The sequence below is a fragment of the Orycteropus afer genome, unplaced genomic scaffold (assembly GCF_000298275.1).
Source record: "Orycteropus afer afer isolate SDZICR_OR568_19922 unplaced genomic scaffold, OryAfe1.0 scaffold00168, whole genome shotgun sequence".
Taxonomy (NCBI): Eukaryota; Metazoa; Chordata; class Mammalia; order Tubulidentata; family Orycteropodidae; genus Orycteropus; species Orycteropus afer.
Window position 1 is genome coordinate 3,226,665 of NW_006921755.1, and position 24,099 is coordinate 3,250,763.

Consider the following 24,099-nt stretch of genomic DNA (forward strand, 5'->3'; position numbering starts at 1 on the left):
ACCGGGTTTGCCCAGTGCAATACATCATCTGATTTCTTGACTGCTATTTCCATGTATCCAAGTACAATGAAATCCTTGACAATTTCTATCTTTACTACATTTATCATGATGTTGCTTATTGGTCCAGTTGTGAGGGTTTTTGCTTTCTTTAAGATGAGGTGTAATTCAAGGCTGTAGTCTCTGATCTTCATCAGTAAGTACTTCACGTCCTATTCATTCTCAGCAAGCAAGGTTGTGTCATCTCATATTGCAGAGTGTTAATGAATCTTTCTGCAATCCTGATGCTGTGTTCTTCTTCATATAGTCCAGCTTCTCAGATTATTTGCTCAGCATACAGATTTTTATTTTCCAGGGTGATACACATATGGTACATTCATCAGAATGAAATTTGTTATTCAAATTCTACTATTCCTTCTCAGTAACCATAAGACTTTCATAGAGGAAACAGTTATACACTACTCAATTGTATGGGTGTTTATTCAATCAGTCTAAACAGAATATTTTATGTCAGATACCCTATTTCTCAAACAGAGTTTTACTGTGATTGGTTTTCAAACAAAAGAGAGGTTTTTTGGTTGCTATTACTTAATACTCTCACAGAGAATACAGAGTATGTTCAAGACCAAAGTAGCATTTGGGGAAAAGTGAAAAAGTATTTCCATATGATAATATAAATAAAATTTTCACCCTCCAAAATAATTGTTACTAAAATATTTTTTGTTTGTTTGTTTATTAAAAAGTACCCAGGAATCATTAATCTGGAAAGAAAAATCAGCATGGAGAAGCAATCTCAGTCTCCTTTCCTTCCAATGACAAGTAGTAAGAACTAGAGAGCCTCCTTTACATGTGTCCTCTGTTTCTTTTTTTATACATGGATCTAAACTTAAGTACAGTGCTTTTTTTGGTGACAGTATATGCCAGGATGGCATATCAGAACATTTTCCTTTCTTAGAGCAACATTGAAACACATCTGTTATAATGAATCAGTTAGCAATTCATTGATTCATGTAGCAAGAATAAGAAATTCAAAAGCCATCATATGGGTTGGACTACATGATCTCTTTGCTACTAAAAGTATTAACTAAGCTTTTCTTTTTTGTTTTCCACCATAAAAACTAAAACAAAATACAGTTACCATGGAGTCAATTCCAACTCATGGTCACCTCATGTATGTCAGAGTAGAACTGTACTCCATAGGGCTTCAGTGGCTGATTTTTCAGAAGTGAATGCCAGGCCTTTCTTCAGAGGCACCTCTGGGTGAACACAAACCTCTAATCTTTCAGTTAGCAGCTGAGCATATTAACTACTTCCACCATCAACAACCAAACCAAACTCATTGCTATCTAGTGGATTCCATCATCTCACTCACTGCCATTGAGTTGATTCCAACTCACAGTGACCCCCATTGGGTTTCCAAGACTGTATATATATATATATATATATGTATATATATATATATATATATATCTGTTTATCCACCTGTATATCCATGTTTGCCTTCACTGACAACACAGTACTGTATGTGCAAAAGGGTTCATCTTTGTTGTCTGTACCTCCCATGCACCTCTCTATGTCCTCTTCCTCAACGCCACCATGTTGATTACTCACCTTTGGTACATTTTTCTTCTCTTCACCCAAATCAATACTTGTTTCTACCTATCTAACAGTGTTACGTTTTTATGGAAGCAGACTGCCCAATCTTTCTTCCATGTAGCAGCTGGTGGGTTTGAATTGTCAACCTTCTGGTTAGCAGAGAAATGCCTTAACCACTATACCACCAGAGCTCCTTCAATTTCATCATAGGACATGTTAACTCACATCTGGCATTTTGTGACACTTTTCTGTGTTGGGAATTATAGCAGGTAAAAGGCCATGTGAACTAACAGTTCTTTAGTATACTGGAGATCAGAATGAAGAAGAGAAAGCAGGGTGAGACATTTTTCAATTTATCAAAATACTTTTTTGATAAAAATCTCGAGACTTATTATTTATCAGCTTATTTTATTTAATACAAGACTTCTTATACTAAAATATCTTACACAAAATTAACAATATTTTGAAATTTCAGGAGATATTTTTTTCTTCTCTTTTTCTCAGAATAGGGACCATGAGAGTAAACTAGCAATTCACAGGTATGCCAGGAAAAAATTCGTTCTTTTTATGTCAGACAAAATCTTGTTTTTCTAGTGAAAGTGAAAGAAAGCAAAGCTCAATTAAATTAGCCTGGCTGACCGGGAAACAACTCCAAAAACCCACCTCTTCTAAATCACAAAGTGAATATAGGTACCATGCTATTTATGTTCATTAAAAGTCATTTATTTGTTTGTGCTAATTATCAATTGCTGTGAAACAAATTACTCCAATGCTTAATGGTCAAAAACAACACACATTTATTATCTCCCATTTTCAGTGGATCAGGAATTTAGAATTGGCTTTGCACAAAGGCTTGAATGTCAGGAAGCAGAAAACTTTGGGAGCCATCTTAGAGGTTGCCTACTATAGTTTTGTTTATTTTAAATGTACATTTTAAAAATAAAAAATACATTCTCATAGTTAAAAATTCAAAATGTGCAAGATATTGTATAGTAAGAAGTTTCCCACATACTCCCATCATCCAGTTCCCCGCCTTTAACAAAGTGTACTACTAGATTCTTTCAGGGACTTTCTGTTAAACGTTAACCTGACAGAGTGGGAGTCCATATGGTGCAAGCAGAAAGCCATTTTAATCTTCTCCCCTCCACCTAGCCAGTTCAAATCTGCTATGTGGAGATAACTTCCCCACCCATGGATGAAATCTGAGTGGGGTGCTATGACTTCATCCCTCTCTCATTTAATAAGGAGTCCTCCCATCACTTTTAGTTACAAAGTAATTTCATTTCAGCAAAAAAAGAAAAGCCTAGTTCTAAATGATATTCAAACTCTGAACTTTTAGGTCAAAGCTTCACTCCTTTCCCTAGCTTGGGCTTGCTTCAGGCTAGAAGCTTACAATGAGAAAAAGCAGAGCCCTTGTGGTCGGTGTCTCCATTTCCCTATTTTGTACTCCTGTACTTTCTCCTCTGCTTCCTTCTAACCCTACTGGGTTGCCTTAATCTCTTCCAGGGTTGGGGAATGAGAAACGGTGAAGAAAGGTAAAACAAAACAAAACAAAATTACTTGTCATAGAGTTGATTCCAACTCATGGTAACCTGTCTGTGTCACAGCAGAACTTTGAAGAGAGATAAGGAGCACTTTTCTTCAGCGTGGGCTCTTGTGGCTGGCTTGGAGGTTTCGCCAACTGTAGCTTTCTTGATGCTTGCAAATTCCCTTTGTCATTTAGCAGTTGCTTCAAGGATATATGTCCAGCCTGCTATGTGCCAGAGTCACTTTAGCCCTGGCAGGAAGCCTCTTGGGCAAAGCCTCCTCCAAGATAGCTCCAGGAGAGTGTCCCCTCTGACTCCTTAGCCTCTCCTGGTCCTGGAAAACCCTCATACACCTTTTGGAATGTCCTCCACTGTTTGGAAAAGTGATAAAGACTGTTTTTGCTCCTTGAGGGTTTTTAATTTCTTGTACTATCTTGCTCACTTTCTTTAGGAATTATATCCTGGGAAGAAGGAATGCTTGATGTGTCATTCCAGGGATCAAAATTCAAAAAAAGAGGATGTATCTGCTGGTGGGTCAAATGCTTGCCTTATAGAATATGTACGGACAGGAAGTGAAAGACTTTTCTTGTAGAACATACTTCCCACATGCTGTGAAACCTATGAAGACAAAATAATTATAGAAATTAAATCTATGGATTCTTTCAATAACCCAGCGTATTCTGCTTAACTACAGATGAGAGGCACCCAGCATACTCTGCTTAAATACAGATGGCAGGCTGTTATGGATTGAAATATGCACCCCACCCCCAATACATGTTGTAAATCTTAACCTCTCTGTTTGTGATTGTAATCCCATTTGGGAATGAGTTGTTTTTGTTATGTTAATGAGGCAGGATTATTGTTGTTGTTGTTATGTGCCAGGTCCACCCAACTCATAGCAACCCCTCCTTGGGTTTCCCAGGAGGTATCACTACAGAAGTAGATTGCCTCATCTTCCTTCTGAGGAGTGGCTGGTGGGTTTGAACCGCCAGCCTTCTGATTAGCAGTCAAGTGCCTTAGACACTATGCTACCGGAGTGTAGGGTACATTTTAAGTCAATGTCTTTTGAAATATAAAAGAGATTAAACAAGCAAGCTAGGAAACAGAGATGAGGGAAGAGAGAGGCCAAGACACATGAAGATTGCCCAGGAGCTGAAGCTCAAGAGAAACAAGAATCTTCCTCCAGAGCTGACATACAGATAAAGGCTTCCCCTAGAGTAGTCACCCTGAATTTGGATTTCTAGCCTCCCTAACTGTGAGAAAATAAATATCTGTTTGTTAAAGTCACCCACTTGTGGTTTTTCAGTTATAATAACACTAATTAACTAAAACAGAGGCTGAGGTCATTTCAGGCATGAAGCATCTATGTAGTTGTGGGTATCACAACTTTCTCTACACAACTCTAGTGTGTGTGTGGCTTTTTTATTTCTCTCAGAATCACACAGTGTTTACAGCTGTGAAAATTGGTACCAAGGGGGCAGTAACTTTCCAACTTTCCTTCCTGGTTTGGCTGTAGATTATCTGCACATGCAATTATTTTTCTCTAAATTCACTCCACCTTTTCCTTCTCCATTGGTCCCCAAAGAAATCCCACAGACACCCACCCATCTCTACCAAGCCAGCCCAGTTCTTTTCCTGGCTGTTGCAACAATTCTTTAACCAACCTCAGCACACATTTGGCCTTCAATGGGTTTAGCATTAAGACATAAATGAGGCTACTCTGGGACTTGGTGCCCAGCACTAAGCACTCAGCTCCTACACTGGGCTCCAATTGCTTTTGCTATAAACCTGAATCTGAATGGGAACCAGGAGATTTCTACATTGTTGTCACAGCTCAAACCCAAGCTGCTTTCATTATATCTAAGTCCCCAAATTCTAGTACCCCTTTCCTCTTCCTTTCTCCTACCCTCTTCCTTCTATTCACAGTTCACTGGTCTACTTTCTAAGTTTCTATTCTGAAGGTAGGTTTCCTTTTTCATGTCAGTGCTCTTTATAATGGGATTTTGCCCTTGATCCCTATTTAGAGGGTGGGACCTTGCTTCTCATTCAGTGATGAACTCCTACATGATCACCTTCTGGGACTTCAGATGTTACTCAGTGTCTTTCAATTCTGCTATTTTAATTGGACCTCTAAAATTCCTGGCTTCAAGGACTCTATAACTTATCTCTCTGGCTGAACAACTACCACCAGCTGGAGCTTTCTCCCAGTTCCTGTGAGAGCCCAAGACCAGGCCTAGCCCCCTCTCTTCCCTTGCCCTATAATGATAGAGATAGGGCCTAAGATATTAGTTCAGTTGGGCTTTGTGGAGTCATTTATACATATCATATGGGAACATCAAGATATAACTACAGCCTTGTGAAAATAATACAGGGGAAAAAAATATAAAAAACAAGTGGGAAGACTATTACTAGAGCTTGGCCAGATTTTAATGACCCATCAAAGAAAACCAAAGTGATAAATCAAAACCAAAGAAAATGTGGACCCAATAAAGAAAAAAGATTATTCCAATGAGAAGACTTGATCACTTTTAAATATTTTCTCAAAACAAGTAACCAAAGGGTCATAGTTTGAGTCACATAACACTTGAATTATAATAACCCATTGGAATATACCGACCCCCATTTTGTGATGGCTTTAGCTGAAAGTGTAAATCCAAGCTGATGGAATAGTGTATGTTTTCGTTTCCAGAATCAGATGGAATAAATGATCTAAGTCACCACCATCTTTCACAGAGGCACAACTTCAAACTTTGCCCTCACAGATCATTTCAGTTATTAGGGAGCTCAGAGAAGTGTCAAGAAATTCAAGGCCATGAGACAGAGAATGAGAAAATGGTATTATGGATTGAATTGTGCTTCCTAAAATCTGTGTCCACCACTTATGTGTTGGTTTGCCATATTATGGTGGCTTATATGTTGCTGTGATGATGGAAGCTATGCCACTGGTATTTCAAATACCAGCAGGATCATCCACGGCAGACAGGTTTCAGTGGATCTTCCGGACTAAGAGAGCCTAGGAAGAAGAGCCTGCAACTTACTCCTGAAAAGATTGGCCAGTGAAAACTTATGAATAGTAATGAAAGACTGTCTGATAGAGTGCCAAAGATGAGCTCCTCAGCTTGCAAGGCACTCACAATATAACTGGGGGAAGAGCTGCCTCCTCAAAGTAGAGTTGACCTTAATGAAGTTGACCTTAATGAACTTAATGAAGCTCTTGAGACCTTCGTTTGCTGATGGGACACAACTCAAAATGAGAAGAAACAGCTGTTAATAATCGGAATGTGGAATGTACATAATATAAATCTAGGAAAATTGGAAGTGGTCAGAAATGAAATGGAATGCGTAAAGATCAATATCCTAGGCCTTAGCAAGCTGAAATGGACTAGTATTGGCCATTGTGAATCAGACAATCATATGGTCTACTATGCTGGGAATGAGAAATTGAAGAGGAATGGTGTCACATTTATCACCCAAAAAATAAATAAATAAATAAAATAAAAATCTATTCTGAAGTACAATGGGGTCAGTGAAGCATAATATTCATACACATACAAGAAAGACCAGTTAATAAGACTATTCAAATTTACACACCAACCACTAATGCCAAAGGTGAAGAAACTGAACTTCTGAAGTGTGAAATTAATCAAATATGCAAGGAAGAAAAAGAATTGCTAATTACTGGTGATTAGAATGCAAAAGTTGGAAACAAAGAAGAACGGATAGTTGGAAAATATGACATTGGTGATAGAAATGACACCAGAGACCGTACGATAGAATTTTACCAGACCAACAACTTGTTCAATGCAAATACCTTTTTTCAACAACATAAATTGCAAGTATATATGTTGACCTCACCAGATGGAATATGCAGAAATCAAATCAACTATATCTGTGGGCAAAAAAGATGGAGAAGCACAATAACATTAGTCAGAACAAGGCCAGAAGTTGACTGTAGAACAGATCATCAATTGTTAATATGCAAATTCAAGTTGAAGCTGAAGAAAACTGAAAGTCCAGAAGAGACAAAGTATGACTTTGAGTATATCCCACCTGAATTTATAGATCATCTCAAGGTAGATTTGACACATTGAACACTAATGACCAAAGACCAGATAAGTTGTGGGATGACATCAAAGACATGATACATGAAGAAAGCAAAAGGTCATTAAAAGGCAGGAAAGAAAGAAAAGATCAAAATGGATATCAAAGAGACTCTGAAACTTGCTCTTGAACATAAAGGAGATTCATCAAATGGAAGAAATGATAAAATAAAAGAGCCAAACAAAAGATTTCAAAGGGCAGCTCAAAAAGACAAAGTAAAGTATTATAATGAAATATGCAAACCTTGGAGTTATAAAACAAAAAGAGAACATGCTGAGTATTTCTCAAGCTGAAAGAACTGAAGAAAAAAATTCAAGTTGCAATATTGAAGGATTCTATAGGCAAAATATTGAATGATGCAGGAAGAATCAAAAAAAGATGGAAAGAATACATAGAGTCATGATAAAATAATTGGTCAACGTTCAGCCATTTCAGGAGGTGGCATATGATCAAGAACTGATGATATTGGAGGAAAAAGTTCAAGCTGCACCAAAATCATCGGTGAAAAATAAGTCTTTAGGAATTGACAGAATACCAACTGAGATGTTTCAACAAATGCATGCTGTACTGGAAGCACTCATTCACGTATGCTGAGAAGTATTGCAAGACAGCTACCTGGCCAAATGACTGGAAGAGATCCATATTTGTGCCCATTCCAAAGAAAGATGATCCAACAAAATGCAGAAACTATCAAACAATATCATTAAAATCACATACATGTAAAAATTTGCTAAAGATAATTTAAAAACTTTCAACAGAACTTTGACCAGGAACTGCCAGAACTTCAAGATGGATTCAGAAGAGGATGTGGAACAAGGGATATCAGGGCTGATGTCAGATGAGTCTTGGCTGAAAATAGAAAATACCAGAAAGATGTTAAGCAGTGTTTTATTGCCTATGCAAAAGCATTTGACTATGTGGGTCATAACAAATTATGGATAACAATGAGAAGGATGGGAATTCCAGAACATCTAATGGTGCTGATGAGGAACCTGTACATAGACCAACAGGCAGAACAAGGGGATACTACATAGTTTTAAATCAGGAAAGGTATGTCTTAGGATTGTATCCTTTCACCATACTTATTCACTCCATATGCCGAGCAAATAGTCCGAGAAGCTGGATATGGTAGTTAAGGTTATGTGTCAACTTGGCTGGGTCTTATGAGTAGCTGGGCAGCTGGATATAGTCATTCCCCATTCCCCATGATGAGATCGATAATCAACTCCATGGTGGAGTCTACTGGACCAGTTAATAGCTGCATTAGGGATGTGGTCTGCTTCCAGTACAAAAGGAAAAGGTTTGAGAAAGTTCTCAGCAGCTTTTTGGCACACTTGGACCCTGCATGTAGCCGAATCTTCATTCAGCAGCCTGCTATGTTTCCTGCTGATCTTAGGACTGTCTCTGGACTTGCATCAGTGGCTTGCTGTATGGTTTGGTAATATTGGGACTGTGCCTTTTTACTTGTCGACCTTGGGTTTGTCAGCCTGAGTAGCTAGCAGCTGCCTGAGTGAAGAAAGCCTCCAGCTTTCATGGGCTGGGAGCAAGAAACAGACCTGAAGCCCAAATTTGAGGGGCTTTCACTCAGCCCCTCAAAGAATGAGGCACTTTGAACTCGGACTTTTAGCTTCTATAACCAAGAAAATAAACTCTTGTTTGTTAAAGTCACCCATTTGTGATATATTTCTGTTAGAGTGGCCCTAGGTAACCAAAACACTGGACTATATAAAGAAGAACACACCATCAGGATTGGAAGAATTACCAATGTATGATCGGCGATGACACAACTTTGCTTGCTGAAAGTGAGGAGTACTTACTGATGAAGACTGTAGTCTTCAATATGGATTACACCTTAACATAAAGAAATCAGGTCCTCACAAGTGGACCAATAAGCAACATCATGACAAACCACAAAATATCGAAGCTTTCAAGAATTTCATTTTACTTGGATCCACAATCAAACCCATTGAAGCAGTAGCCAAGAAATCAAACAACATATTGCATTGGGCAAATCTCCTGCAGAAGACTTTTTTAAGTGTTAAAGAGCAAAGATGTCACTTTGAGGTCTAAGATGTGCCTGCCCCAATCTGTGGTATTTTCAGTCTCCTTATATGCATGTGAAAACTGTACAACAAATAAGGAAGGCCAAAGAAGAATTAAAACCTTTGAATCATGGTGTTGGCAAAGAATATTGAATATACCATGGACTGCCAAAGATGAATAAAACTGTCTTGGGTACAGCCAGAATGCTACTTAGGAGCAAGACTGGGCCAGACTTTGTCTCATGTACTTTGTCTGTGTTACCAGGAAGGACCAGTCCCTGGAGATGACACAATGCTCAGCAAAGTAGTTGTTGTTGTTATGTGCTGTCCAGTCGGACCCGACTCATAGCGACCCTTCCTTGGGTTTCCAAGGCAGTATCACTAGGGAAGTAGATTACCTCATTTTCCTTCCGAGGAGTGGCTGGTGGGTTTGAACTGCCAGCCTTCTGGTTAGCAGTCAAGTGCCTTAGGCACTATGCTACCAGAGCTCCTATAGTAAAGTAGAAGGTCAGCAAAAAAGAGGAAGATCTTCAACAAGATGAATTGACACAGTGACTGCAACAACAGCCTCCAACAAAACAATGATTTTGAGGATGGTGCAGGACAAGACAATATTTAGTTCTGTTGTACATGGGGTCACTGTGGTCGAAGCTGACTCCACAGCATCTAACAATAACAGTAAAATATGTGTTAGACTCTTAATTCCTATACCTGTGGATGTAATCCCATTTAGGATTTTCTTCGTTATGTTAATGAATCCATATCAGTGTAGTGTGTGTTATAAACCCATCTCTCCTGAGTTGTAAAAGCAACAGATTAGGCATCAGGGAATGTACAAGTGGGGGAAGATAGGTGGCACATGAAGATCACCAAGGAGTTGAGGAAGACCCGGTTATAAAAGCTGAAAGAGACAAGGAACTTCCCCCAGAGCCAACCGTGAGAGAAAGCCTTCCCCTACAAGGGGAATTATGGTGCTCTAAACTCAAACTTCTAGTCTTCTGAACTGTGAGAAAATAAATTTCTGTTCTTTTAATCCACTTGCTTGTGGTATTTTGTTATGGCAGCACTAGCAAACTAACACAAATGATAAAATGAGAAAAAATCACATAAATTATTAAAGTGTTTTTTCAATAACTTCTCTATTTTCAGTTTAGTCTAGGATCTGTTCTTTTTCGTATTCACTTTCCTTCTAGGAAGTTTCTAGTTGTGCTAAATCTTTTCTATGCTCTCCTAGTATCCATCAATGTGTCCTTCTGTGGTAGTTAAGGTTGTTGTCAACTTGGCTGGGTCTGGTTGAGTGGCTGGGCAGCTGGAGGTAGTTATTCCTCATGATGAGACTGGCAATCAACTCCTTGGTGGAATCTACTGTGAGCAGCTGAGTAGCTGCTTTAGGGATGTGGTCTGCTTCCCGTATATATGAATACACTTTAGGACTGAGCTCTAACCTTTTGTCATGCTTGAACCCTGCATGTAGCCAAGTCATTATTCAACAGCCTGCCATGCCCTGCTGATCTTGGGACTTCATCTGGACTTGAATTAGTGGCCTGCCATGTTGTTTGGTAACATTGGGACTGTGCCTTTTTCTTGTCAACCTTGGGCCTGTCAGCCTCAGCAGCCAGCAGCTGTCTGAGTGAAGAGAAGCCTCCAGCTTCAGTTGGCCAGGAGCAGGAGGCAGAGCTGAAGCACAAGGTTGAGGGGCTTTCACCCAGCCCCTAGAGCCTGGCACTTTGAATTCGGACTAAAGCCTCCAAACTGTAAGAGAATAAACTCCTGTTTGTTCAAGCCATTCCACCTGTGGTATATTCTTGTCAGAGTGGTACTAGGTAACCAAAACTTGTTCCCTCAGTGACAAGATACCAATTTGTATTTAAACAATATAACTATAGGAGTAAACTCCTATAGGGTGAATGTTTCAGCTAATTCTTGATATTAGGGCATCAATAAAAACAATAAAATTAATTGAAAAAAAAAAGCACCCAACAGCAACCAAACAACAAGTTAGGGTGAAACATTTTGAAGGTGATTTTTAAAGAAAGAGTGGTATCTATAGTGAAAGCTTGAAAGAATAGAAATGATTTGAAAGAAGAAAGTGCAGTGTTCATTTCTTCTATACATAAATAAATAATTTAAAAATGAATACTGAACTTATAAAACACTTTGAAATGGCAATTTAAAAAAATATCTTTTACCACAATAATAAAAGTAATATGGTGTTGTACCAGTGTTAATTTCTTTGCTTTGACAAATATACCGTGATTATATAAGGTGTTGTTGTTGTTGTTATGTGCCGTTGAGTTGGACCTGACCCATAGCAACCTCTCCTTGGGTTTCCGAGGCAGTATCAGTACAGAAGTAGATTGCCCCATCTTCCTTCCGAGGAGTGGCTGGTGGGTTTGAACCGCCAGCCTTCTGGTTAGCAGTCAAGTGCCTTAGGCACTATGCTACCAGAGTATAAAAGAACTCTCTGTTCTATGTTTGTCACTTTCTGTAAATCTGAAATTATTCCAAAACAAAAAGTTTTTTTTAAAAGAGAATGCCAGTGGAAACATTAAAATATTTATATCAGAAATAAAGAACTTCTTTCTAAACATTTTAGGCAAATGAAAATAGTTTTTGAAGGAGTTTCTAAAATATCAGCTCCTGGTATATTTATTATAAAGAGTTTAGGTGCAGTCTTGCATAAATCCTGGGGAGAATTAGTGACTGCTTGTCTATGTCACTTGTAGCGTTACTATTAGGAAACACATTCTTTCAATGAGTATTTATCGACCTATTACAGGATCTCTGGTAGCATAGTGCCTAAAGCACTTGACTGCTAACCAGCAGGCCGGCGGTTCAAACCCACCAGCCACTCCTCAGAAGGAAGATGGGGCAATCTACTTCCACAGTGATACTGCCTCGGAAACCCAAGGAGGGGTTGCTATGAGTCGAGTTCGACTTGATGGCACATAACAACAACAACAACATTACAGATTACTCATGTTCCATGGATATGTCAGTCAACAAAACTGATTAAGATCCCTAGTGTCATGGGATGTACATTCTAGAACTGATGTCAAATTTAAAATGACTTCTTTATTCTTTTGTGAATAGACTGTGGGTGAGTGGGCAAGGGCAGAGCAGGGAGAACAGTTAGAGAGCTAATGCTGCGAGAGATGATGGTGCCTGGGACCATGGTGAAGCAGCAGAGGCAGTGAGAGGTAGTTGGTTTCTGGAGGTATATAACACACCCCTATATACATACACACAGCGGTGTATTGAAACTGGCTTGTGCCAACTCACAAAAACTGAGAATTATATTTTTAGGAAGTGTGCAAGACAATTGTTAAATATGCTATTATTTTAAATTTATAATTAAATAAATTATATTAAAAATAGAGGTAAGAATCATCAAACCTCTTCATGTTCTCCTTATCTTACTATTGTCTCTGCTCTTGAGATTATTTACATTTATTGTATCTGTGTGGTGAAAATACTATGAAATGGTCTGTTGCTGTGTGTCTCTTCCCAATTCTGTATTCAGTAATACCACATTGGTAGCTTGAAATCAATAGTGGTGGGGGTATTTATACCACAGAAATCGGCAAATGCTACAAATCAGGGCTTTTGTTTTTTTCAAATCTTTTAAGAGATATGGTTGCCAAATATTTACTAGTATACCACTAGTTATAACTATCCGAACTACACCCAGAAAAGTGTACCACCAATCCATAGGATGTTTTTAGGTTCCCTCACTTCTGTCATATTCCACCCATACAGGGGAAAAGCCTAGGAAAGGGTTAAATGTATATTATTTATACCACACCTAACAACAACAACAACAGGATAAAGTAGCATATTTATCTTAAGCTTCATGCCATTCATGCACATTTAGTTACACAAAATCATCATACCTGAGAATGAATTTTTAGTGCTGGCCCTAGTTTTAATCCCATAGTGTCTCGAAGGTGCTCCTCAGTGAGTAATGGTAAAGTTTCTCCATCAATTGCATGATCTTTAAATACCTTATTAAACACAAAAAAGTGTTAACTTTGTCCAAATGACTTTTTTTGTTTGTTTGTTTTATTGTGATTTGGGTGAAAATTTACAGAGCAAATTCACTTTCCATATAGCAGTTCACATACACTTTGCCTCATGACATTGACTACAATTTACCCCAATGTAACAGCTTACCTCCCACTTCCTCCCGATAGTTACCTTTTCCCTGTGTCCACCCCTTCATACACTCTTGCCCCCTGAGCTGTCTCCCTGTGCATAAACAGCCCTTCTTTCTCTCATGATTGTTCTCTCCAAGGAGTGTATCTACCTTAGGTAAATGTTCAAGTCATATGCCTGTCTTTTGTTTGGCTGGAAGCCACAGGTGTGTGTTCAATTCCAGACCTGAAGGGCAGCTAGGGGCCATAGTCTCAGTGGTTCGACCAGCCTCTATGAGACCCGCAAACCTGCTATGCCCCTCCCCCCTTTTTTTCCCAAATGATTTTGAGTTTTGTTCCATATTGTTCTCCCTCTCTATCCAGGATCTCTTACATAGATTCCCCTCCAAGTGGTTGACAGTGGTAGCCGGGCATTATCTAGTTCTTCTGGTCTCAGGCGTATAGGCTAAGGATTGCACAGTGTACCAGTCACTAGGACTAATTCTTTCCATGAATTTTTGGTTTTCTTCATTCCTCTTTGCTCTAGATGAGGAGAGACCCATTATTGCATCTACATGACTGCTTGTAAGCTTTTAAGATGCCAGTCGCTACTCACCAAAGTAGGAGGTGGAACAATGTTTTGTGTAGTATGTTATGCCAATTGAGCTTGATGTCCTCTGTGACTATGGTCCTGAGCCCACCGGTTCAACTACTTGGTCCTTCTGGGTAGCTGGCTGTGACCAAGAAGTGACTACAACCTTGTTCCTTGTCAGCTCTACTAAACACCTGGGAATTCTTATAGACCAAATGATCTTTTTAAAAAATTAATTCTTGCTATATATAGATATTTTGATTTGGGGAAAAAGCGTTAAGACTTCTTGATGATGACAGAAAAATTTGGCAAATTTCTTATTTTAGTTGCTCTCTCTTCTGTGCTCTAGCAGCACGTTGCTAGTGCTCTCTTGGTTTTTTTTTTTTAGCCACTTGGGCCACTCTGTACACATTTTTGTCTTTAAATTTATTTTGTTGATGTTGTTGAGAATATACACAGCAAAACATATACTAACATAACATTCTCTACACCTACACGTACAACGTAGTGATATTGATAGTATTTTCCAAGTTGTGGGACCATGCTCACCCTCCCTTTCTGAGTTGTTCCTCCCTCATTAATATAAACTCACTGCCCCCTAAGGTTCCACTAACTTTTGAGTTGCTGTTGTCACAAAGAATACCAGAAAGATGTTTACTTGTGTTTTATTGCCTATGCAAAAGCATTCAATTTTGTGGGTCCTAACAAATTATGGATAACATTGAGAAGAATGGGAATTCCAGAACACTTAATTATACTCATGAGGAACCTGTACATAGACCAGGAGGGTGTCATTCAAACAGAACAAGGGGATATTGCATGGTTTAAAATCAAGGGAGTGCATCAAGGTTGTATCCTTTCACCATACTTATTCAACTTGTATGCTGAGCAAATAATCTGAGAAGCTGGACTATATGAAAAAAGAATGTGACATCAGGATTGGAGGAAGGCTCATGAACAACCTACAATATGCAGATGACAAAACTTTGCTTGTTGAAAGTGAGGATGACTTGAAGCACTTACTGATGAAGATTAAAGATTATAGTCTGCAGTATGGATTACACCTCAATATAAAGAAAACAAAAATCATAACAACTGGATCAATAAGCAGCATCATGATAAATGGAGAAAAGATTGAAGTTGTCAAAGATTTCATATTACTTGGTTCCATAATCAACACCAGTGGAAGCAGCAGTCAAGACATCAGAAGATTGGGCAAATTTGCTGCAAAAGACCTCTTTCAAGTGCTGAAGAACAAAGACATCTCCTTGAACACTAGAGTGTACCTAACCCAAGCCATGGTATTTTCAATCACCTCATATGCATGCAGAGCTGGGCAATGAATAACACACTGCTATTGAGTCAGATCCGACTCACAGCGACCCCTCCTTGGGTTTCCGAGGCAATATCATTACAGAAGTAGATAGACCAACCTTCCTTCAGAGGAGTGGCTGGTGGGTTTGAACCGCCAGCCTTCTGATTAGCAGTCAAATGCCTTAGGCATTATGCTACCAGAGCTCCTAGACAATAAGGATGACCAAAGAAGAGTTGATGCTTTTGAGTTGTCGTGTTGGCAAAAAATACTGAGAGTACCATGGGCTGCTAAAAAGACTAACAAATGTGTCCTGGAGGAAGTGCAGCCAGAATGCTCCTTGGAGATGAGAATTGCCAGATTTTGTCTCACCTACCTTGGTCATGTTGTCAGAAAGGACCATTTTCTGGAGAAGGATATCATGCTTGGTAAAGTGGAGGGTCAATGAAAAAGGGGAAGGCCCTCAACAAGATGGATTGACACAGTGGCTACAATGATGGACTCAGGTATAGCAGGGATCATAAGGCTGGCACAGGACAGTGTTTTGTTCTGTTGTACATAAGGTTGCTATGAGTCAGGGATGACTCAATGGCACCTAACAACAACAACAACATTGTCACTTTGATAGTTCTTAAAAGAGCATAATATTCAAGGCAGTTTTTTTTTTTTTTTTACTAGTTTAGCTAGACTATAGTTTGGTTTTAAGATTTCAGGTGATACTTTTGGTTTAAGGTTTAAAGATTATCTCAAGGCACTAGTTTCAGTGGGTTCATCCAGCCTCCATGGCTCCAGAAAGTGTGGAGTCCATGAGAATTTGAAATCTGTTCTGCATTTTTTTCTTTCTCTCTCTTTAAAATCAGGATTCTTTTATAGAATCTTTGATCAAAATGTTCCGTAATTGTAGCTGGGCACCGTCTAGCTCTCCTGGTCTCTTGGCAAAAAACACAGTTATTCATAGAGGCAATTAGCCATCTGTTCCGTATCCTCTTCTTTTCCCTGACTCTCTTTCTTCCTCTGTTACTCTATGTGAATAGAGACCAATTGTTGTGCCTTGGATGGCTGATTGCAAGCTTCTAAGACCTCAGATACTACACAATGAATTAGAAGATAGAACAGAAGCAATTAAATTTTAGGCCAATTAAATTTTGCTCTTTAATAATCCTTGAAGTTCATTGTAATTCTCTGTTTATAGGACTCAGTTCCAACCTGCAACAGTTATTTGAGGGCAAGGATCAGTCTTATTTACCAATACACCCAATGTCATGGCTGACATGTAGTAGCAGATGTGTAATAAATATTGCTGCATGAATCAATGGAAGGATGAATGAATAAATGGATGTAGGTAAAAGTCATCACAGACAGTTCATCTCTCCATTTACAAGTGTGGTGTTTTCTGCCTTAAATGTAGGGTAAAGGGAGGAAGAACGTGTAGGTGACAGCTGTCAGCACTGTACCTTTCCAGGAGACCTGATTACTCTAACTCTGAAATGGTTGCAACCCTACTTTCCTTTCTTCCCAAAGCTAGGAAGACTGCTGGTAGACAAAGTTTCTGAGCAGATAAAGAGATGAACAAAAAAACTGGGCAGATGGTTAGTACTGTAATTTCAAGATCTCTAGCTTCAACTGGCCTGGCAATTCTGTTTCCTGGTGAGATTTTCTATTTCAAGCCTTTTTCATTCTCTGCTACATTTAGACCTCACAGAACCCTCCCTTATTTTCAGGAAATTATATAACTTCCTAATTAAAAAACAAAAATAGTAACTAGTAGATAAGAAAAAAAAATGCCAAACAGTTGCTGTGAAATCAACTCCAACTCATGGTGCCCCATTTCTGTCAGAATAGAACTGTGTGGATTTTTAGGAAGTAAATTGCTAGGACTTTTTTCTGAGGTGCCTCTGGGCTAACTAGAACCTCCAACCTTTTGGTTAACCGCTATGAATGCTGTTTGTACTACCTACAGACTTCCAATAGATAATTTCCTCTAATTCTGACCAATGAACTTAAAATTTATATATTCTTCTTCTTGCCTCATACAATGGAAACGGGGTTCTTCCACTGTTTAAAAACTCTCTCTCCTCTACCCCACCCTCCCATCTCAGGGACCTCACTTCATAGATAAGCCCCTCTTTTATCTCCAACCTTTCCTCCTCTACTGGCTTTTTCCAGAATACTAGCATTTAAGCAAATTTCTATCATCGTGAAAAATACACTAATAAATGAAAATACACAGGCCCTTCCTCACCCCATCTCTGAGTATTGCCCCATATCTCTCATTCCTTTCACAGCCAAATTTCTCAAAAGAGTTTGATGCTCGCTGTTTCTGTGTTCTCACTTCCTAGTCTTTCTTCAGTTCCATGGAGCCTGCCTTAAGCCCTGCCATTCTGTTAAATCTGCTCTTCTTTGGGTCCCTGTTACCAAATACTGGATATTTTTCAGTCCTCACATTTCTATAGTATCTGATTGATTTGGATGTTGTTTACTAGCTCTTTATGAAAAATACTCTTCCCTTGCCCTCCTGGGTACCCATTTTGCTCTCCTTTTCACAGTCACCTTTGCTGACTGCTGTTTCTTTGTCCATCCTTAGCTGTCAAGGGTTCTCAGGCTTTTGACCCAGGTCCTCTTTGGCCTCCCTGATTCACCTTTGTCTTTCCCTTGACTCTAACAGCTATATCTATATGCTGAAGACTTCTTAATATAAATAATTTGAAGCTTTGTTGTTGTTTGTTAGGTATCATCGAGTCCTTTCGACTCATAGCAACCCTGTATGAGAGAGTAGAACTGCCCCATAGGGTTTCCTAGGCTGTAATTCTTACAAAAGCAGTTCGCCAAACATTTCTTCTGCAGAGCCCCTGGATAGGTTTTAACTGCCAACCTTTTGGTTAGCAGCCAAGCGCTTAATTAGTTGCACCATCAATGCTCCTTAACTTAGAAGCTAAATGGTATCAATTCTGTCTCTTAGATGGTATTCTTGTCTGTCTGCCACATTGGTCCTATCTTGGCTTTTACACCATTCTTCCTCACTGGTCTCGCCTCCTTCAATCTATTTTCATAAAAGCAACCCAAGTAACTTTTCTGAAATATAAAGTTAATCATGCTCACTTCTGCTTAAAATCACCATTACCTCCAAGATAAAGTCACAATCCAATCCTTCCCCTTTTTGACCTGGCTGCTTCTACCTCTGCAGTCTCCTCTCTTGTCATCCTCATCACTCCCATTTTGGCTCTGGCATTCTGTGCCCCTGGGATCTACTCTCAAAACCCCAACCATGATAAGTTCTCTATGGGGTATGGTCTTCTGTCTGGAAATTCCTCCTTTATCTTCCTCCTGACTCACTTCTACCCTCATCTGGCAAATTCCTTATCACCTTTATGTCTTACTTTGGATATCTCTTCCAGTAGAAGCCATCAGCCCCTCCTACCTTGCCCCATACCACCCCTCTCAAAGCCTATTCACACTGATAATGGAATTATTTGCTGGCACCTGTCTTCTGTACTGTAAGCTCCATTAGAAGAGGAACCATACTTGTCTTGTTACTACTGCATGTTCCATGCCTCGGACATGCCAAGGGCCAGCTGAAAAATGGAATCTTCTTGGAAAACTTCTGTGGTGTGACCCTAGTGTTCTGACAGATTTTAGTTATTTACAAATGGAATTTATTAAGTAATTCTTTTTCTATTTTAATTAAGAAAACCATAGAGTGGCTAATATGAATTAACTTAATCCTGACAGGGCAAAGACATTAGTAGTTAGGGTTAGTTTGTATGACCTTATTTTGGGAAATATATAATTACTCTTAGTTTTTTTTAGAAACATTGAAGACAATCTAAGGATCCCTTTACCACTTTTGAGAATTCCTAAGGGCCCAGAGACCCTTGGTTGGAAACCATATGTCCCAATATCCTCAATATAAAATAAGTTTTATTGAAATAGCTAGGTTTGCAGTCATACATACACAGTTTTCAAGTACTCATCCACTTTTACTTATCATCAAAATAGGGTTAATAGGGTTAATACCTTCTTTGCAGAATTATGGTTTATGGAAAAAAAAAAAAAAAAACTGCCATCTAGTCAATTCCGACTCATAGTGACCCCCACTGGGTTCCGAGGCAGTAAATCTTTATGGAACTAGATTGCCCATTCTTCCTTCTGTGGGATGGCTGGGGGGTTTGTACCACCAACCTTCTGGTTAGCAATCAAATGCCTTTAAATGATGTGCCTAGTACAATGTCTGGCACATAATCAGTGCTCAAGAAACACCAAAACCAAACTCATTGCCCTTGAGTCAAGTCCAACTCATAATGACCCCTCCTTGGGTTTCCGAGTTGGTATCTCTACGGAAGTAGATTGGCCAATCTTTCTTCTGAGAAGTGGTTGGTGGGTTTGAACCACCAGCCTTCTGGTTAGTAGTCAAATGCCTTAGGCACTATGCCACCAGAGCTCCTGCCCAACAAATAGTAGGCATTATTATTACATTTTATAAAAGAGTAAATGATGTTAAAAGAGTTGCCAAAACATATAGCTTGCAAATTAGAGAACTTGTAAATTAACATATATTGTGTTTCAGGAGTAGTTCTTGGATGTGGCAATGTGATCAGCTGCTGTTCTGGTTACCTAGTGCCACTCTGACAGGAATATACCACAAATGGGATGGCCTGAACAAACAGGAGTTTATTCTCTTACAGTTTGGAGGCTTTAAGTCCAAGTTCAAAGTGCCAGGTTCTAGGGGCTGGGTGAAAGCCCCTCAACCTTAGGTCCAGCTCTGCCTCCTGCTCTTGGCCCACTGAAGTTAGAGGCTTTTCTTCACTCAGACAGCTGCTGGCTGCTGAGGCTGACAAATCCAATATTGACAAGTAAAAAGGCACAGTGCTGATGTTACCAAACTACACAGCCGGCCATTAATTTAAGTCCATTGAAAGTCCCAAGGTCGGCAGAGCATGGCAGGCTGCTGAACAGCGACATGGCTACATGCAGGGTTCAAGGTGCCATAAGCTAGAGACCATTCCCAAAGCTGTTTCTTATATACAGGAAGCAATCCACATCCCTAAAGCAGCTACTCAGCTGCTTGTGGTAGATCCCACCATGAAGATGATTGCCAGTCTCATCATGGGAAATAACTACCACCAGCTGTGCAGCCACTCAACCAGGCCCAGCCAAGCTGACACACAAACATAACCACCATAGCTGCCAACTGAAAGTTTGGAAATTTGAGTCTGCCCAAATGTTCCTTGGAAGAAAGTCTTGGCAACCTACTTCCCCCCCGCCTCAAAAAAAATCAAACATTGGATACTTAATGGAGCACAATTCTGACACACATGGGATCCCCATGAGTCAGATTCAGGTAGACAGCAACCAGTGCTGTTGGTGGTATTTCATGATCGAGGATTTTTTTTCCTGCTGTATCTGCTGCCATTCATAAAGATGAGTTTAGCATAGTGCCTAAGGCATTTGACTGCTAACCAGAGACTGGCAGTTCAAACCCATCAGTCACTCTGCAGAAGGAAGACTGGGCAGTCTACTTCTGTAAAGATTCACCACCTTAGATACCCAATGTGGGTCACTATGAGTCAGAATCAACTTGATGATAGTGAGGTTTTTTTTTTTTAATTGGTGGAAATATTACTTCATTTCTCCTTCCGTATTAGGGCTTCTGGTGAGCAGTAGAAGGACGTGTGTGAGCATCCAAAGAAGCAGAAACCTTGAAGGTCATGAGAAATTTTTCAAACAGAGAGACGGTGGCAGCCAGAGGCTGAGATGTATGCAGGCCTAAGCCTTAGCCTTGGTGAAAGTGCTGTGGGCCTGAGGCAAGGATGCAGAATATACCACTGTCACTCAGAAGATGTTTCCCCTCCTTTGTCACCAGAGCATTTCAGGCCTGTTTTTCGTAATTTCAGTTATTTTAATAGAGTATTCTTTATCTTCTGTGTTCTTTGCACTAGAAGCTTAGTTAAACCAAACCAAACCAAACTCACTGCCAAGTCGGATCCATCTCATAGCGACCCCTCCTTGGCTTTCCAAGGTGGTATTACTATGGGAGTAGATTACCCAACGTTCCTTCCAAGGAGTGCCTGGTGGGTTTGAACTGCCAGCCTTCTGGTTAGCAGTCAAATGCCATTGATATAAGTTTTAAAAATTTACTACTTGATGATTTTTGTTACTAAAATCTAATGAGGCAAGATTTAGTTAGAACAAACAAAACATGTGGCAGTTTCTTCTGGTTGTCCCTTAAAAGCAGAGCCACCAACCCTGTCTCTACATCTGTTAAGAGAGTATATTTGCACAGGGGCTTTGGATTTTAGTTGTTATTTTTTCTGACTTTCTTTTTCTCCCTCCAGGAGGCAGATGCTTGGGGGCTAATGAGTAGACAGCTAAGGAGAAGTGAGGAAGAAAAGAACAGAGAGCATGGCAGTAGGTGGAACTCAGCCTAGTCCTGGGAGCTTTGTCTGACTTGTTTAAGCGAATGGGCTGGACAAAAAAGGCAGTGGAGCATTTTAGACAAGATCTTCATGAGAATTTTGCACCAGCAGTGCTGTCTGAAGGTCTGTTGCACGGGGGTGAGGGTGGGGGTTCTCCGCATTTCTATATAGAGAATGGTCACAAAGCACTGCAGGGAGTGTGCACAGTGATATTCTTGCAGTTGACATCCCAGCAGTCACCTGTGGGGATTTTAACGAGGGAGTAAGAGTAGGACTTGATCCTGAACACATTTGAGAAACATCTAGAAGATACTGGTACTGTTTCTTGGGGTGAAGAAAGGGGGGTACTATCCTGTGAGAGATTATGAGTCAGCAATCTTTATGTGATTTCCATGTACCCATAAGTAGTATGGGGATATTTGGGATTATAAAGTATAAAATGCATACAACATTATTCACTGCACAAGTAAGTTAGTATAAAATGCATTTTTTGATTGTGGATCACTGATGTTTAAGAACAGCCAGAGTTCAAACAAATTCAACCCACCAGAAGTGAAGTCTGCATCACATGTTCATTCCAAGCAGAGCTGCTTGTTTCTGGCAGTTAGCAGAAGTAAGTAACTTCATTGTAACTGTGGTTGATGTGGAACTTGGTAAGTGGCATCAAACCCCACTGTTATTGAGTTGATTCCGACTCATAGTGACCCTGTTAGGACAGAGTGGAACTGTCCCATAGGGTTTTCTGAGGCTGTAAATCTTTATGAAGCCAACTGCCTCATCTTTCTAACACAGAGTAGCTGGTGGATTTGAACTAGTGGCATACCTTTTGGTTAACAGCTGAATGCTCTAACTACTATACCACCAGAGCTCCCATAAGTGGCATAGATGAATTTTTAAAGTGACTGACTCATGGATAATGACTAATAATAAAATAATAAGGCTATACCTGTTGAGCAGAAGCAAAAATGATAACATTTTTATCAGGCTATGCAAAAAGGCAAAAGGAGATGATGTGATGAATACAATTTTTGCTTAAAGTTCTGCTCTCTATAGGAGCCTCTGATATGAAGAAATTATAATATAATTCATTTATATTTATAAATTAATAAGTGTCAGAAAAAAATTTCACTGAGCCATTACAATGCATCAGGCACTCTTTAATATTTATGACAATCCTTTGAAAATGGTATTCTTACTATTATCCTCATTTTACAGATAGAAACACTGAGACACAGAAAGGAGAAGTAACTTGCCTTAGGTCACATGTCCAGAAAGTAGAAATGCCAGGATTTAAGCTTACCTTTCTGCTCAGAACCCATACTTTAAATTACTACTCTATATAGATTTTTCCATAAATCTCATAACCAGAACAACAACAAAAAATTAAAAAAGAAAAAAATTAACAGCATTGTACTGAAGAAAAACATTATCACAAAACTGAGACCTAAAAAACATCAGCTCTTATGTCAGTCAATTATGTACAGTTAAACCATAATATCCTTTCTTTGTTTTATTCTCTTTTAGCGTGGAAACCAAAGATGATAACACCTGGTTTAGTAAGTAAATTATTACTTGGAATTGTGTTAATAAATCACTTGAAATTATAAACTATATGCATGAAAATCCACCATTGTTGTTGTTGTTATGTGCCCTTGAGTCACACCTGACTCAAATGGACCACTCCTTGGGTTTCCGAGGTGGTATCACTATGGAAGTAGATTGCCCAACCTTCCTTCTGAGGAGTGGCTGGTGGATTGATGCAAGTTTTAGAAACTTATCAGTCAGTGATTTTTGTCACCAAAATCTAATGAGGCAAGATTTCTTCCCAAATATCTTAACAGTTCATTATAATTTAAGACATAGTGCTTATCTATAAGGCTGAACTATAGTTGTATGTGAATGTTTACCTATTGTTCCAAAATAAATATAAAACCAAAATGAAACTCACTGCTATCAAGTTGATTCCGACTCATAGGGACCCCCTTTGGGTTTCTGAGGTGGTAAATCTTTACGGAAGTAAATTGCTCGGTCTTCCTTCTGCAGAGTAGCTGGTGGGTTTGAACCACCAACTTTCTGGTTAGCAGTCAAATGCATTAGGCACTATGCCACCAGGTTTTTAAAAATTCTTAACTTTCTGCTTTTCAGATCTGTTGTCTTCTTGTTCTTTTTTTCTTTTCTTGTTTTTCATTTATTTTTCTTCTTGTCCTTTTTAGAACGAAGTATATATTTCTGCTAGGTTTGACAAATAGACCAATACTTCTGATCCAGGAATATGTGCTTGAAAATTGTTTGCTATGTGGATGAGTTCTGGTAGTGTAGTGCCTAGGCCACTTGACTGCTAACCAGAAGGCTGGTGGTTCGAATCCACCAGCCACTCCTCGGAAGGA

General features: G+C 39.3%; 1 protein-coding gene across 1 annotated transcript in view; it reads right to left on the minus strand.

Annotated features, from left to right (window-relative positions):
* Positions 1–3,617: 3,617 nt before the first annotated feature.
* SAMD7 (sterile alpha motif domain containing 7) overlaps positions 3,618–24,099 on the minus strand; it is a 31,470-nt gene continuing 10,988 nt past the window's right edge. The window contains exons 6-7 of the mRNA XM_007946632.2: positions 13,156–13,266; positions 3,618–3,737 (exon numbers count right to left, since the gene is read on the minus strand). Of these exons, the coding sequence (XP_007944823.2) occupies positions 3,618–3,737; positions 13,156–13,266 (231 nt within the window). The remainder of the gene's footprint in view (positions 3,738–13,155; positions 13,267–24,099) is intronic.